The following is a 17,419-nucleotide window of genomic DNA, read 5'->3' on the forward strand; positions in this document are numbered from 1 at the left end:
AATGATGGAATGCATGAGTAGTAGGATCTATAACAGAACACACCTGATTTCATTTGGTAGTAAAGATGATGGACCAGATCACTTAAAAAAGATTATTTTTTCTGCAAATGACATTTGTTTCGACAGAATGAAGAAAATGTACTGCCAATTGTCTTAAAAAGTTCTTGCTTACTTAAATGAAGTATTTGCCCTAGAAAAACAGAAGGACCCAGACTATTAATCCATGTGAAAGAGAAACTATTGGCACTTTGGTTACTATTAAAAGCTGAACTTTAACAGTAACAATTAACAATTTAATAGCAGCTGATGATCAGGCCAGGTTGCAATTGGGACAATACACAACACTCTGAATGCTCCCAAGCTGCTTGCAGCTGCAGAAGCCCATGTCTTTTACAACAATACTCTTCTTAACCACTTAGGAGACTATTTCCACCTGAGTGGTGATGAGAGTCTGAAAGAATTTATGTTAATACATAGTAATAGCTAGCATTTATATGGTCCTTTGAGGTTTCAAAAGTGTTCTGTATATGTTATTTAATTTGATCATATAAATACATTACTGGAATAGTGTTTTATCCCCCCCATCTTCAGTTTATCCTGCATATCAGTGCCAGATTATTCGTCCTAAAATAACATATAATTATAAAAGCTCACTGTTTATGGGATAGATTCCAAACTTCTGTTAATAAAAGCCCTTGTCTATTTGATGCTAAATAATCTTTCCAACTTTATCTCCTGCTATTTTTTTCAAAAGAAATTCTGAGTTTGAGTTAATCTGATCTACCTTTACCTGCTACCAAATTGAACTGCCTCCTTTTGCCTCCTGCTCTTTGTTCATGCTATATCCCTGCCTGGAATATTTTTTACATTTGTCTGGAATATCATTTCCCCTTTCCTTCCAAACTCTGCTCTGTTCTTCAGGTCCCATCTGCTACAGGAAACTTTCTCACTTCAGGCTATAATTATATTTAATTCCTCTGGAAGCACATCTATACTATTCTTTGGGCATTTCTAGTATCATAATTTATCTTTTTATGTTCATTTTGTCTCCTGCATTACTTTCTAAGCTCTGTAAGAAAGCAGAGAAAATCTCTTCAAGGAAAAATCCACCTTATGAACACATGTGTGTGTTCATCCTTCATTGTTGAAGAAGACCATGACATCAGAGAAATAATGACATGGCTTGCATTTGACTTTGAGTGAGGGAGGGCTGTGCAGGTCCCCAGCCTCACTTCTCCTCCAGAGCCATCTGAATCCAGTGACCAGATATTCATCAGGATAACTGGAGATGACCCAGGATGGGTCAATTGGGGTTAAGTGACTTGCCCAAGGTCACACAATTAGTGAGTGTCAAGTGTCTGAGGTGAGATTTGAACTCAGGTCCTCCTGACTCCTGCACTAGTGCTCTATCCACTGCACCACCTAGCTGCCCAACACATATATGTATTTTATATGTGTATATCTATATGTATACATAATATATATTATTGATTCCTATATTTCAACGTAATTGAATTATTTTGTAATCCTATTATTTTATGCATTTAAAAATATTATTCTCAGGAGTCCAGAGGCTTCACCAGATAACTAAAGGGGTCCATAAATTAGGTTAAGAACCTCTGTGTTAGAGGGACATAACATATACAGAGATAAATACTGGGAGTGATCAGGGGAAGTTGAGGAATAAAGTTGGTGATAAGGTCCGGTTAACTTGTATGTATTTCTGAGAATTCAGACCTTTCTTGCTTTAGACATCATATATTAGAATCCTTCAACAGACAGGATGCCCATATTAAACCATGGAATATCATGACATACCTCTTACCATGAAGATGATCACATAGTTCTGTTACAATAATGTAAATCATTCATCTACCCAAAATGCAAGCTGTGATTTCTATCCCTAGTTCTTTTTTGTCCTCACCCAGCACCCCTGAATTGCCACCTCAGTCAATTACTACCTGGAGGAATTAAAGACTGTCTATGATGGCTTACGGTACTGCCTATGGGCACTCAAAAGTGCTAAGACCTGACTGAAAGCCATTGAAACTGTATGGAGATTTTAGGGGTAGTGGCCATTCTCTTGAAACCTACATACATATAGACCTTATTGGAAACTAGCCCTTTCTCCATCTCTCAGATATTAAATCCCATGGCCCTCATCACTACATATCTATCCTTGTTTGTTACACGAGTCCTTTTGACAACAAGCCTACCTTTATCACAGACTTCTGAATATTGACCCATCCCTAGTAATTATGGAAGGACAAGAAGAACATATCATGTAGGAGACTCTAGATTGCAGCCAATGAGCCAAATGCCAGAGCTCTGAATGCAAAAAGAGAATCTGGGAACCAACGTGAAATAAACATCTCCTAGGACTGGTGAAGTCTTTCTGCCAACGCTATCCCACCAGGCTATAAACCTCAAACTCTAGAGAGAGATGGTGTCTGGGCTTGTAGAGGTGCCACACCATTGAGGGAGTAGGGGATGTGGCTAGCAAGTTTCTACCATACAAGAAGGGTGTTTCAAAAGACTTTGTGTGAGATACAATCATTCATTAATGCCTTGTGCTTTTCTTTCTAAAGTATTTCATCCTGGTGTATCACCCCTCGCAATACACATACACTAGTTTTTACCATTATTCTGCCTTCCATTAAATGAGTTCTACTTATCCTTCTGGATTTGTCAGCACCAGTGTCCTGTTTGACTTGACTCCAGCATGGACTAAGCTGAGGAGGTCTAGTGCCAGTTGGTTGAGCAGTTAACATACAGTGCTTAATAAATCAAAATACTTGGAAGCTTGAATCTTATTTCCTTGGTCATTTCATCTTTTCCCTCCCACATGTAGCAGAAACAAATAATTCATTACCTGATAGTCAAATCTCTTATTTTGATTCAATTATTACGAGCTCCTTAGTGACCATAGCTAGTCAGATCCTGACTACTTTAAGATCTTTCTCCTACAAATGTTTATACAATAAGACAGAGCTGGAAAAAGGGAAGCATTTAGAAGCAAATTGAATAGAAACTCACAAGTTGCACATTAATTCAGCAAAATGTTCTGGATGTTTTGGTTGAGGAGCTTTGCAAGGAATCCACCAGGCAGGTCACGCACTGTTACTGATCCTAGTGAAAGTAAGAATCCTCTAATCTAAAACTTCCTGGGATTGAAATTTAAATGCTTGGGTTCATGTTGGGTCAGTTAAATTTCAAGTTGACTTAGCATAAGGTCATTGACTTTCTAAATTAAAACAAATAAAACTTGATCGTATTACAGAGGCAAAAAGCATTGGATTTCACATCAGTGAAAGGACCTGATTTGAACCTGACTGTGCCCCCTTACTAGCAATAAGACCTTACGTAAGTAATTGCACTTCTCGGGCCTCTTTTTCCACATATGTAAAATGATGACGTTTAACTAGATGACCTCTAAGGTTACTTCTACCTCTAAATTGCACCTGTAATTACTAATTATTCCTAAAAATATGGGAAATATGAAATATGAATTTCTTTTGTCCCAGAGAAAAGGAATCCTCTTTACAATTTCTGTCCTTTCATTGTTCTTGAATTTCTATTTAATCTGAGAAAACAATCAATGTATAACCGACATATGTTGCTTCTGAGGAATAGTAAGATGTAGTAGATATAGTGCTAGATTTATAGGCTGGAAGATCTAAGTTAAAATCTAATTTCTGAAATTTCCTAGCTATATGTCTAGGGGCAACTGACACGTCTGAGCTGCAACATCTTCATTTGTAAATATGGTGGGATGATACCATGATACCTACAGATTCAGTACCTTGATTGTAGAAATATTATAAGCTTCAAATGAGATGATGTATTTAAAGCACTTTTGCAAATGTTTGTGCTCAGTACCTGGCACGTAGTGAGCACTAAACAAGTGCTTTTTGACTAACTGATGTCAGACATGGTCGTCTTTTGTACTTCTCATATTCTCCTATTCTGCTACAGGTAATGTACAGTTATTATTTTGTATTAAATATATATGTTTTGGTCAGATTCCCCTAACGGATATTCATTAATTTTATACCCTCAACAGGACTTAACAAAATGCTTCACAAATAGTAGGTACTTGATAAATGGTTGTTAAATAAATGAAAGGATGAATGAATGAATTTCTGAAGTGCTCAGCTTAAGCCTAGACCCTGATTTTCTACATTAAAAATAATTAATCAAATATGACCAATTAATTAAAAGGAAACAATACAACATTAGGTATTCTAATCCCTAATTGAAGAAAGATTAGGGACTTTCCAAATTGGGAAGGGGAGAATGAATAGATGCAATTCCCTGAAATCAGAAAAGGAAGTATCCCGTTCTCCCCAGGTATCTGTAAACAATCAAAGGAACATGGAAACAATAACTGATTGATCAGTATGGGAGAGTTTTCAGATAAGCCATGTGGGTAGCGTGGAATGTACAATTATGAGAAAACTCCTTGCATCAATCTTATTATCTGACTGTGTTTCTGGTCAGCATAACCTAGGTCCTTAGTTACAGGTCTCTTAGTAGCACAGAGAGGTGGTTCAGCTTCCCAGTTACCTAGGGCTAGGTTCAAACAATGAGATAAAATAAAAACAAGGTAGTTTTAAGGAGAAAGCACAAGTAGCTGGAGGATTAGGAAATGCTTCATGTGGAAAGTCCCTCGATGTCAGGGATCCTTGAATATCTTGTGTCATGGACCCCTTTGTATGTCCCATGAAGCCTATACATGCCTCACAATCATGTTTCTGAAGGCTAAAATACATATAATTGCAAAGGAAACTAATTCTACTGAAATACAGATGCAATTTTTTTTCTTATCCAAGTTCATGGACCCACTGAAATCTATCTCTGGAACTCTTATGGGACTTTAAGTTAAGATCCCTTCTGAGGCAAGGAACATCTGCAAGCTGCATTGGTGGATGGATCACTCATGTCAGTGAATTCGTACAGGTCAACCTACATATCTAAGAATACACTTTCTCCCACCTGCTGTATCTTAGTGAAATGGTACTCTGGACTTACCGTCCCAGAGCAGGGCCAGCTACATCTTCCCCTCAGGGTTCTAAGGTATCCTGAAGAATTAAGGACTGATTCTTCTCTAATGCTATCAGCTCAGGACCCCATTCTGATGTGTCTTCCTCCCTTAAACACCAGTGATTTTTGTCTCAGGTCTATTTAACCACTTAACATAAATTAATATCAATAAATGGATATTTATTTTGAAGACATATCAAGAAGATAAGTGCAAACATGCATGCCCCCTCTGCAGCACCTTGGAACAAACTTTACCCTATGCTACCTTGGTCGCTGGGGAGATTGGGCTTAACCTTAAGCAGTTTCTAAACAAAATTCACCACACCAAGTTTACATCCAAAGGGGAATTGTTGTAGCTCTCTCTTGGCTGCCTTTGGCTTGTGTTGAGTCAAACAGGTCACTCTGGACTTTGCTCCTCACCTTCTGAGGTGGCTGCAAAAACCAGCATAGACTCCAGCTCTCAGACTTCTAATACCTCACCATTCCAATCTTTTGAAAATCACAGTGTTCTAATCGTCACCAATACTTCTTCACCTAAAAACAGGAAAGATCAAATGCAAGAGGCAAAGGACATAGCCCTGTATTTATGGGCTATATGTGGACTTGAATGGAGTGGGCTTGAGGTCTCTCCCTTTACATCAGTCTGCCTTATCATCAGTAGAAGAACATCCAAGAAGGAACGAGCCAGAGCCAAAGCAAGAGACTCCCTTTGGCTGGTTAGTATATCTTCAGTGCATTCAGTCCATTCAGTTATGGAATGTTTTCATAGGATCCTATATAGGATATGAGATTCCCCGAAAATGGGAAAATTTGCTTGCAAATCAACACAATCCATAGGATATCAGCAGAGAGAAAATCCAAGTTCAATTCACTCAGAAACATAATCTCCAAGTTCCAAAATACCAACATTAAACAAAAAATCTTGCAAACAACCAGTAGAAGGTCCATCACATATTAAGAAAAAGCTGACTGAGGTGCTCAATACTATTTGGAAAGCAGCAGATTAATTGTGGGTGACTTTAAACATTTTCTTTCAGAATGATATAAAAGGATGAGAAACAAGAAGGAAATTATAGATCTGACAGAATATTGGGAAAACTAAATTTGGTAGATAATTGTTGAATGGAAATATTAAAATAAAAACATATGAACATATTATACAAGAATAATACTTTTGTAAAAATTAATCATATAAAAGGACATAAAGAACTCATAGTTAAAAGTGGAAAGGCAGGCATTTAAAATATATCTTGTATAGATAAATAACACAATAAGATAAAGATTTTTTTTAAAGGAACTAGCAACAAAAGATCTAGATCTGAATGTAGAATAAATAATAATATCCTAAACACTAGGTGGGTCAAAGCATAACTCAGAGAAACAATAAAAAATTATTCCAAAGAGAATGATAAATATCATAGTATTTCAAAATATATGGAATTTACTGGTACCTAACCCAGTGTGCTTTAGCATTTCTAAGGGCAGTGAATTGCAACTGAAAGCAACTGATAGCTCATGGGTGGTGTGGCCATGTGACCTTTACACACACACATGTACACACACACATACACACACACACACACACGCAATATCTTCTATCATCTTTTTCCTAGAAATGATTGCACAATACTTTATTTGAAGGAGATTAGCCTGTCAATATGGGCAAAGAGCTGTTAATTTCTAGTGTTTAAGACTGAATTTCTGTGTTTGGGGTATTGAAATATTTGTGTTTGTTAACTTCACAATGAAAATTTTTTTAAAAGAATTATGTTTCTTGAAGATGATATAATTTCTATTATCAAAAAAAATCAATTGAAATAATGATTGGATGTTTACAGAGATTAGCTGCAAGTTGGTCTAAGATCCTTATATACTAACTTCTAACTACTATGTAGCTTGCAAAGTAGAAAAAGTGCTGGGCTGGGAATCCTGAAGCCTGATTTCTAGCTCTGATTCTACTACAAACTTAATGTATGATCTTGGGTGAGTTTCCTAAACTTTCTAGGTCTTGATCTCTTAACAGGTAAAATAAGAGGATTGGACTACAAGATTTCCAGACTTCCAATTTTAAAGTCTTCTGTTTCTAGTAAATATATAGGCAGGAAATGAAAAAATGGCAGCTAAAGAAAGGTTTGTATGTTTTTTGTCTTCAAAAAAATGCTTCAATCTCAGAAAGTTTGTCTGACATCAGTGAAATGGTTTTAAAGTATGTATAATTAAAATAATGAGTCCATATTAATTTCCTTCTAGGTGATTGTTTGCTTTCCCCAGTTACATTTTGTTATAAAGGAAATGGGAAGGCAACACTGTACTACCGACTCTGTAATTGTTACAATTTCACTTAAAAATAAAGGAAGAGCCTTTAGTACCTTTTGGACTTGGTCCATCTTTATAAGGAAATCCAAGATCTGTGAGTTCCCATTTCCTTTGGAAAGATGAATCATTGTTCTTGGTTTGTTTTTTGCTTTTTCTTTTTTAAATAGGCTTTTTTTTTTACACAGACCTTTTGTAAATGAATTTGATTCTGGATATATCAAATGCAAATTTTATACTAATTTAAGAATGGCATTTTTGATAGCCTCCTTGCTGCCTATTAGTAGACATCTGAATTGCTTGCTGTATATAGAACACTCTACTAGGCACTATGTAAGAATATGGTAGAAATGAAAAAAATGGCCTCAGTAATTGGGAGAAATAAAGGAAATCAAGGAAAAAAATATTATTCTGAATGGAGAATGTTTGGAGGCAGTATGGCAAGTAGAGAAAGCACTGGCCTTGAAATTAAGAAGTTGTAGATGCAAACCTTACACTTTAGCAGTGTGACCATGGTGAAGTCACTCACCACCAGTCTGTAGGCAACTCTCTTAAGATTAAGTTACCGATGAATCTCCATCCTTGGAAGAAGTTTCCATGTTGGGAATTTGCTTCATAGGTCTGGACTGATCAGTGGTTGAATGAATGAATAGATATATACAACTAGATCATGTATAAGGCTGTACAATATCTAACTCAGTGTTTCTCAAAGGTTTTTTATTTGTCTGTATGCACATGAACATGCAATTGCAAGTGTAAATTCCATATAACTATTTGCTGGCACACATATAACAATCAAAGTCAAATGGTCCCATTCTAAGTAACTCTCTTTGTTTGAAAAGCTAGGTCAAAAAACTGGTTTTTTGACATTAAGATTGTCAGCTCCTGGCAAAGGTTATAGAGTAAAAGCAAGGCATTTAAGAGCTACTGTTAATAAAAAGACAAATAATAGTACACCTTAGATAACATTTAATTTCCAAAGCACAAAGAAACCTACTTCTTTCCTACTTCTCCTTGTTGCTTGAAATGTACTGGGAGGGATCCAGTAATCATCAGAGCAATAAAGAAGGGAAACCACCTCTGGTGGTTTATAGGGAGGCGACAGCTCCTAAACAACTTACTTTTCTGAACTTCTCATTCTTAGGAGAAAATAGCTTCAGTGGAAAGAAGTCATAGAAATGCACAGAAATAAAATTAGAATCTATTCAAGTGAGTCTTAAATAATTCACCTTATATACTGATTTCCAAGTAAAAATTTCTCAGTTTGACACTGATATTGACTGATTGGTTCACTTGAATGGCCATTTTGGCATGTACCTGGCATTTGAGGGCCTAACATGGGCATCCAAGCTTGAATGTTTAGTGTGATTGTCATTAGAGATTTCCTGGCTTAACCTAAGCATGCTTTCTTTATCCCTTTGCACTGATTGTTGACTAATGACACGCATACTTGACATGAAGTCCCATAAAATATTATGCTTTAGTAACTTCTGAGTTAAAATGTTATTTGTCTCTTTCCTAAGGTCAAGGTACATTCTTACCATCTGAATATTTAAATTCTTTATTTTTTTAGCTATTTATGTAAAATATTCCTTTTGGGTTATATTATCAGACCCTTGAGGAGCAAATCTTTATGTAATACATTTTCTATTTCTTTTAAGCTAGTAATACCACAATATGCAAAAAAAAGAAGAGTAATCTTACATCATTTTTACAATAACTTAAAGGCAATGATCTCCTAAAAGGTGTTTTTATGTGTAAATATCTCTTTAACATTTTCCCTCTTTCCATATACAAACATCTATTTTAGTCCATTTATAACTATGTGGCATATTTTTCTTTTTAACTGAGTAGCTAAAAAAAGATATTCAAGATTATCTGTTCCAAGCCCCTCATTTAACAGGTAAAAATACCAAAGCCCAGAAAAGTTACATGAGTTGACCAAGATCACAAAGGTAGTAAGTGACAGTAGCAGGATTTGTCTGTAGGTCCTCCAAATTCAGCACCCTTCCATTATGATATTATGAATATTCATATCTATATATATTACATATAATGAATATTTTAAAATTTTATTTTCTTGTATTGACCTCTTAATCTTCTGCTGAATAACAAATAAGAGATGGAAAAAACATGGTTAGTTTACTTAATCCCTTCCCTTTCCCAGAAGTATCTTTAGGAGCAGGTCATCTAAGGTTTCTACTAATCTGGAAGTCTGTTAGTGTCACGAAAGGGTAACCTTCAAGCATTTCTTGGAATTCAGTCCCACCCATCACATCTAGATTTCCACATCAGAAAGCTCTTATACCTGAGGACAAGTAAAAATTTGCTTTAAGAAAATTATTCCCTTCCAGATGGTAATATATTATCATTATAAGCCTTATATTTTTCTATCTTTGAGTTTATTATACATTATATCCACTGGGCATCTCTAGAAAATCAGTAAGTCATTTCTAAGTTCTTGTGCTCCTAATAAGGCCAGTATTTGTAGTGTAACTAATACAACCATGCCACACCCCTTTTAGCCCCAACCTTAGAGCCTTAATTAAACACTCAGTCTTCCAGAGCCTGCATAGGCAGAGCAAGTGTTGAATAGCGTGGGGATAAAGAGGGGGAGATAATAGAGAATAAGAGGGGAAAGGGAGAGGAGAAGAAATTACTTCCTGTCCAAACAAAGATAATATAATTACCTGGTACTCTGAAAAGAGTAAGATGTGGCCTGCAATGGAAAGAACCCAAGGCGTTACCTCCACAGTTCATCCAAAGACCCTGGAAAATCCAAGTGGCAGTGATAACTGATGACGCTCTCGTAGTGACTTTCCACTCATTGGACACAGTGGCAGCAATGAGAGCTCCAACTCCACCAACGCCAAACACGAGAGCTGAAATCTGGGCCCAGAACATGTCTCTTAGCCTTCTCTATGGAACTGTGCAAGGCCAAGGAAATGTGTTAGTGGGCTCAGCATGAAGAGGTTCAACATGAGCAAATTACACTTGCACAACTGTTACAGAAAGTTAATGTAAGTATGTGACAGTGTTTCATGCTCTGCTGGCCTGAAGGGCTCGGAAAATTAAGGATACAGAGGGATTTATGGAAGGTATAATAAACATAGCAAAAAATGATCTATTTCCCATACTGACATTTGCAAAAATTTGGAAGATTAGTTTTAAAGGTTTTTAATTTAATTTTTTCTTGCTAATATTGTAGTTAATACTTAATTTTCAGTTAGTCTGAAGTTTAACGAACCATGCAGCCAACAGATATCACAAAGTACAAACTCTATTGTAACCCAAAATTTATTTAGTCAAATATTTTAAAGAAGAAGATACAATTTAGGGCGTATCAACAAGTAACAAGTTTCACCCCAAATGTGAATGAAATTTGCTGTTTGGCTTTCTTGGACCTTCTACATCTTTATCACTTCCCTTCATTTCATCTGCAATTTTCCTTGAAAAAAGGATTGCATAGTATTTTTTTCTTGCTTCTTAAATTCATCATTGGAGGACAATATGGAAAGTGTTCTGGACTTGAAATCAGAGGAATTTGTTTAAATCCCAGTACTGCCACTACTTTCCAAAGTGACTGTAGGCAAGTTACTTATCTTTCAAGGCCTCCATTTCCTTCTGTGTAAAACAAAGGGGTTGAATAGATGAATGATCTATCAGGTCCCTTCTAGTTTGGGAGATGATAGAATGTGATTCCTGCTCTGAAAGAAATAAGGTTTCCTCTTCATCAGACATTCCTTAATCACATAACAAGCTAAGTTTCCAGAAAAAAAGATATGCTTGGATGGGTGTTATTTATTTCTAACCTCTCAAAATTACTGAAATCCTGGAACAGCATTCATATCTACCTTTTTCTAGCCTCCACTCAAAAAAAGTACAAAATGGGATTGCAAATGCTTCCTTAAGGAGCAGTGGTAGCAGCTAATGTCCTTAGTCAGACATATAGTTGTAGGTATAAAAGCTTACTTAGCCCCTTACTTCGCTAGGCAGCTGGATTTTGAAGTCCTGAAATTTTAATAAGAGGAATTTTTAGTTCCCTAAATGCAGTTGTTACCTTAGATGAAAGGACATTTTAAAGGCTCCTTCCTGGTGTATAGAGCATGCTTTAGTATATCAAAAAACACATTTGGTTCATGTACACATTCCCCCTACAGGAAGAGTTGGCAAGTCTTTTGGGACTGGGAGGTTAGTTTGTCTGAATTATTGCACCTGAAAAATTGTGTGACCCTGGACAAGTCCCTTTTTCTCACTCAGCTTCAGTTTCCTCATCTATAAAATGGAGATAATAAAAGCCCCTACCTCCCAGGGTTGTTATGAGGATCAAATGAGATAATATGTAGAAAAATTTGAGATAACACATTTGCAAACCTTAAACCATAGAAATATTAGCTATTATTATTGTTGGTGATAATGGCAACAGTAATGATAATAATATTTCATCTGTGCTACCAACCCTGTAGTAATGAGCCTCTCTGGTTAGCCAGGCTAGTCCTCATGGTAGAGTACCTACTGGAAGTCACATCGGCTAGGTGGGGCAGTGGATAGAGTTCTAGGCCTGTATTCAGGAAGATGCAGATACCTGAGTTCAAATCTGACCTCAGATGCTAGCTGTGTGACCCTTTGAAAGTCATTTAACCCTGTTTGCCTTAGTTTCTTCTTTTGTAAAATGAGCTGAAGAAAGAAATGGCAAACTACTCTAGTATTTTTGCCAAGAAAACCTCAAATAGGGTCCAAAGAGTTGGTTGTGACTGGAAAGTAATTAAACAACAAAGGATTTATCAGAATTTTTGCTCCATTGGAATAAGCCCAGGATCAAATCAATTCACTTTATGGAGGAGAATGAGTATATGGCTAGGTAAGTGGACCAATATACTGAACACAAAACTCCCCCCTCCCAAATCTGGCTCTATTTGATAAATAACTAATTTTTACAAAAATATTCAGTGGCCCACACCAGCTTTGGTCACAGTACATTTGGTTTCATCCCTCTCATCTGCTCATCCTTCATTCCTGAACCCACCCTTGTGTTGTAGCCATGGGCTTGGAGCTGGAGACTGCCATGGAATCCCACATCAAAGTACTCTACACTGTATTGTTAATGTATTTTTGCTTAATTTGATGATCTTTCCCATTCATTAATAGGCTCATGTGACTTGCTTAAATCACATGGAAGCCTAAATCATGTGGTGGGAAGAGTTTGCTGAATGGGTAGAACAGGAGGGATTGGAGCAGAGCTTAGGGGAAATGAATCAGAGCAGTTAGAGTGGAGAGAGAGGACACAGTCAAGCAGACAGCTAGGGTTGTGAGTGTTTGCTTGTTTGTGGAAAGGCCCCAGTCGAGGGTGGAAGGCTTGGGAATGGTGGTGTCCCCTGCAGTGATAATGTTATTGCTTGCTTCTTGGTTGCTTTGATAGATTCAGTTTTCTGGTGTTGGGATTTGGCTTTCTGGTTTCTGAATAAATGTTTTTCTTCTGCCTTCTATATGGAGTCTGTTATATTTTGCAGTCCAGAACTATGCTGGCATATTCGTAGTCGCTGTCAGTGCTGGGAACATTTCCTTGATGATACATACAACCATTCTGGCAAAGAAGGTGATAAGTATGAACTGAGCAAGAAGGAGCTGAAGGAGCTACTGCAGGATGAGCTTTCTGGCTTCCTGGATACCCAGAAGGACGCAGATGCAGTGGACAAGGTGATGAAGGAGATGAATGAGAAAGGAGATGGTGAAGTTGACTTCCAGAAGTATGTAATGCTAGTGTCACAACTTCTTCTGGGGAACAGTTGAGCAAGCAGCCTAGCCCTGCCAAACACCAATAACCCCATTCCCTCTCCCCCAATTTCTACCTTTGCTTCCCCTCCCTGTCCCCTCAGACTTCCCCAGTTCACTGTCCCAGATTCAGCCATAGCATTTGTGGTATACTGTTCCATTATGCATTAAAGGCTCCTCTCCCCCCCAAAAAAAATTCAGTAAATTTGTCAATTTCCACATAAATATTAAGATATATAAATATGAAAATTTAAAATTTGTTTTGAAAACTTTTATAGAGTTTGAAAGGTATATGAAAATATAAATTGTGAATATAGCCAACAAAAAAAGAAAAATGTTCCAAGAGGCAAAAAAATAATAATTTCATATGGACAATATTATGTCACCAAATGAGCATTTACACTTAAATGCTTTTTTTCTGATTCTCCACCAACAAGGAGAGAGTCCCATGCAATTGGTTCTAGTTCTATAATTCTATTAGTTCTAGAACTCAACTTTAGACATACTACATACTATAAATAGAATAAATTTCTTGTAAGTCAGTGAATCAGAATCACAGAACTTCAGAGCGGCAATCTAATCCAATCTATGCCTAAAAAGGAATTCCTACTATCACCATATTACAGAACTTGAGAACTAAGGGAGTTCAATGGCTAATTAACCCAACCTATCCACAAAGGGAATAGATACCCCTATGACATACCTGATCAGTAGTCATCCAGCCTCTGCCTGAGGTCCTCTAAGGAGGAGGGATCTACCACCTCTCAAGGCATCCCATTCCACCATTACACTTTTGTACAGCACTAATTGTTAGAAAGCATGACTTCATGGCTAAAGTGTCTCATTGCAATTTCTACCCTAAAGAACAAGTCTAATCCCTCTTCCATATGACAGATACTTGAAGACAACTATTAAGGCTTCCATGAGTTTTCTCTGAGCCAAATATAACCAGTTCCTTCAACCAGTTCTCACAGACCTGGAGTTAAATTCCTTAACCATCCTTATTGCCTTCCTCTAAAAGTCCAGTTTATCAATGTATTTCTTAAATTGTGATACTCAGAACTGAACACTTCCATCACCCTTTTCTTGAAAGCTTTGTGCCTCTTAATGTAGCCCAATATCACATTAGCTTTTTTGGCTCCCACATTATACTTTAGAAAACTAAATAATTTTTTCAAATTATTGTCTAACTATGACCTCATCTTATGCTTTGTAAAGTTGAATTTTTTATACCAAAATACAAAACTTTCTATTTATTTATTCATTGAATTTCATCTTAATATATTCATCACAGATGTCCATCAACTGGGGAACGTCTGAACAAGTTGTGGTATATGAATGTAATGGAATACTATTATGCTATAAGAAATGATGAGCCGACGGACTTCAGAAAAACCTGGAAAGACTTATATGAACTGATGCTGAGTGAAGTCAATGGAACCAGCATAACGTTGTACACAATAACAGCCACATTCTGCAATGACTGACTTTGATAGACTTAGCTTTTCTCAATAATGCAAGGACCTAAAACAACCCCAAAAGACTCATGATGGAAAATGCCATCCATATCCAGACAAGGAGCAATGGGGGTTGAATGAAGATCGAAGCATACTATTTGCTCTCTTTTTGTTTTGCTTTTTCTTTTTCATGGTTCCTCCCATATGTTCTAATTCTTCTATACAACATGGCTAATATGAATATATGTTTAATAAGAATGCGTATGTATAGCCTATATTGGATTGCACACCCTCTTGGGCAGAGGGGAGGAGAAGGAGGAGAGGGATGAGAGAAAAGGCGAAGAATTGTGAGGTGATGTGCAGTAAGACATCTAAAATGGGATTGAGTTTAAGAATAATATATAACACGTACAAGTATATGTATGTGTGTACACACACACACACATTCATCCCAGTGCTCTAGAATATCAGGACCTTTTTGGATTTGCACTTTGTCAACCAGTCTGTTAATTTTCCCTCACAACTTTACGACATCTACAAATTTCTATGGCTTTATCAAAATCATAAATAGAAATGTTCAACAGCACAAGGCTGAGCCCAGATTCCTCAGGAACTCCATTGGAGACCTCCTGACACTCTGATAGTGAACCATTGTATCTCCTCTTTGAATCTATCCATCCAGTCATTTCTGAATCTACCATATTGTACTATCGTCTAGTCTATATCTTTCCATTTCCTTAAGAATTACATGAAATACTTCATCAAAAATTTTGCTAAATCTAGGTTAACTATTCCTATAGTGTCCTTATCATCTGCTGGTTTAATAAAAAGAAATGACAACACACCCAACAAGTAGTCATCCCGCTTTTTCTTGAAGAATTCCTTTGATCTTGGAAAACGTTAATCCTAACCCCAGGGGCATTGACAGACTTAGAGGACTTCAATGACTTACCCTGTGTCACATAATGAATTAGTACTAAAAGTAGGAACTCTCGTGTCCTGATTCAACTCTGCAATTCTCTGTTTCTCACCAGACTACCTTCCCCTATTGAAATGAATGGTAGCCTATGCCCACCTACTTAGGGTTCAATAGTGATGTCTATTTGAACTGTCATTTACCCAATAGGGGAGGCATCAGTCCATCACTTCTTGATTGTTCAAAACAAGAGACAATGCAAAGCACTTTTTTCTTAAATAACCCTTTGAAGTAGGGGGTGTAAATATTAGTAAATAAATTCAAGTGGTTTCCCTCTCCATTCACTTTTACCATGTAGATCAATGAAAGGGCTGTACCCAGATTCTGATTTACTTAAGTTCAACATCTGTTGCTACAGGGATCCCCGGGACAGGAACTATGTAGCAAGTTCTGCTTTATTGCTCCAACTCATTCTCAGGTAATTGATAACCAGTTGTTTTTATATGCTTACATAATTGGTAACCAGTTGTCTCTAGTAGTATGAGTAAGCCCTAAGATAAAAGGGCATTTTAATTCTAAACCAGAAAAGCAGAGAATGAATATAATCACCATATAACAGATGATTGGACAGAACAAATACAGTTTTTAATTGGATTATTATATCGAAACAGTAACTTATTACTTGATATTTCCATTAAATAATAACAGATGCTCACAAGGGTAAGCCTTAATGTTTACACAATAGCATCCTAGTTGACTCTGGCACTCATGACTGAACTTTGGCAAGTCACATAACCTCTCTGGGTCTCAGCTTCCATGTTTGTAAAAAGAGGGGAAAGCTGGTCTATGTTGAGGGCCAGGGTGGAGTGCTATTGACAAGATCAGGAAAGACTTTCAGGGAAACTGTTCTTTGAGACTGTGCTCATTATCATCCCGAATGGCTCTCCATGCCCCCCAGATGTTGCTGTCTCCATGAGACAAACAAGAGAATTACAGAAAACAAAGGATATGTAAAATAGAGGCCCTCTAGGCTAACAGTCTTTGAAGACAATAAGACTGGCCAAATTACTGGGACAGGAGACAAACAGAATGTCACGTAGACTTGAAGTTTCTATCTATAAACACCTTGACCCTCAGATCAATAAACGGAACTGGTCTATCTTTTCCCGCCTCCCATGTCTCTTTTCTTCAACCACTTCACTGGGCCGTGTAGGGATGTGGGCCGTGGGCTACATATGGCACCTCAACAGGGACCTGATCCAGAAAAACGACTCGTCTTTCAGTGATAGTGGCCCCCTTGGAAAGGAATTCCGAATTCCAAGTTGTGAGAAGACAGCTAAGGTAAGGGGAAGCCTCGAAGAACCCCAGCAGGGGCGTTTCACTTTGTTCGAGGTTCACGCAGGCACAGTAAAATCTCAGCACTTAGATGCTTATGGGGAGAATTTACTGTGTTAACAGAATCAAAAGGCAGATTCTGTTCATAAGAAATCAATACTGACAGGTAAATAGCAAAAGTAAGGTTAACAATGGGTCAGATACTTTTTAAGAGCAGAAACACTCAGCTAGAGGCGGTTGCAGAGGAGGAACGGGAAGAAGAGGTGGATTCCTGGTCAGAGGAAGCCTCAGCACCACTGGAACCCTCGGCTCCCACAGAACCACTGCCATTCTATACTCCTCCAGAAACCCCAGATCCCATTAACCCAGGAGGAGTTGCAAGAGAAATTACCCCTCTGGATTTTAAATTTTTACAGGAATTAAAGCAAGGGGCAATCAATTATAAACCAAGTAATCCTTACATTCAGTCTTTTCTAGACAGCATTCTTCAGACAGCCCTATGCCCCACTGATTGGTGTAATTTAGATAAAGCCACTCCTGAAGGAGATTACTTAATGTGGAAATTTGAATTTCACAAAGCATG

The 17,419-nt window shown here is 37.3% G+C and overlaps 1 protein-coding gene across 1 annotated transcript in view; it reads right to left on the reverse strand.

Annotated features, from left to right (window-relative positions):
* The window catches only part of CLDN10 (claudin 10), a 145,982-nt gene that overhangs the window by 113,061 nt on the left and 15,502 nt on the right, over positions 1-17,419 (reverse strand). The window contains exon 3 of the mRNA XM_072622109.1: positions 10,047-10,283. Within this exon, the coding sequence (XP_072478210.1) occupies positions 10,047-10,260 (214 nt within the window). The 5' untranslated portion in view covers positions 10,261-10,283. The remainder of the gene's footprint in view (positions 1-10,046; positions 10,284-17,419) is intronic.

The sequence above is a fragment of the Notamacropus eugenii genome, chromosome 6, assembly GCF_028372415.1.
Source record: "Notamacropus eugenii isolate mMacEug1 chromosome 6, mMacEug1.pri_v2, whole genome shotgun sequence".
NCBI classification, from domain to species: Eukaryota; Metazoa; Chordata; class Mammalia; order Diprotodontia; family Macropodidae; genus Notamacropus; species Notamacropus eugenii.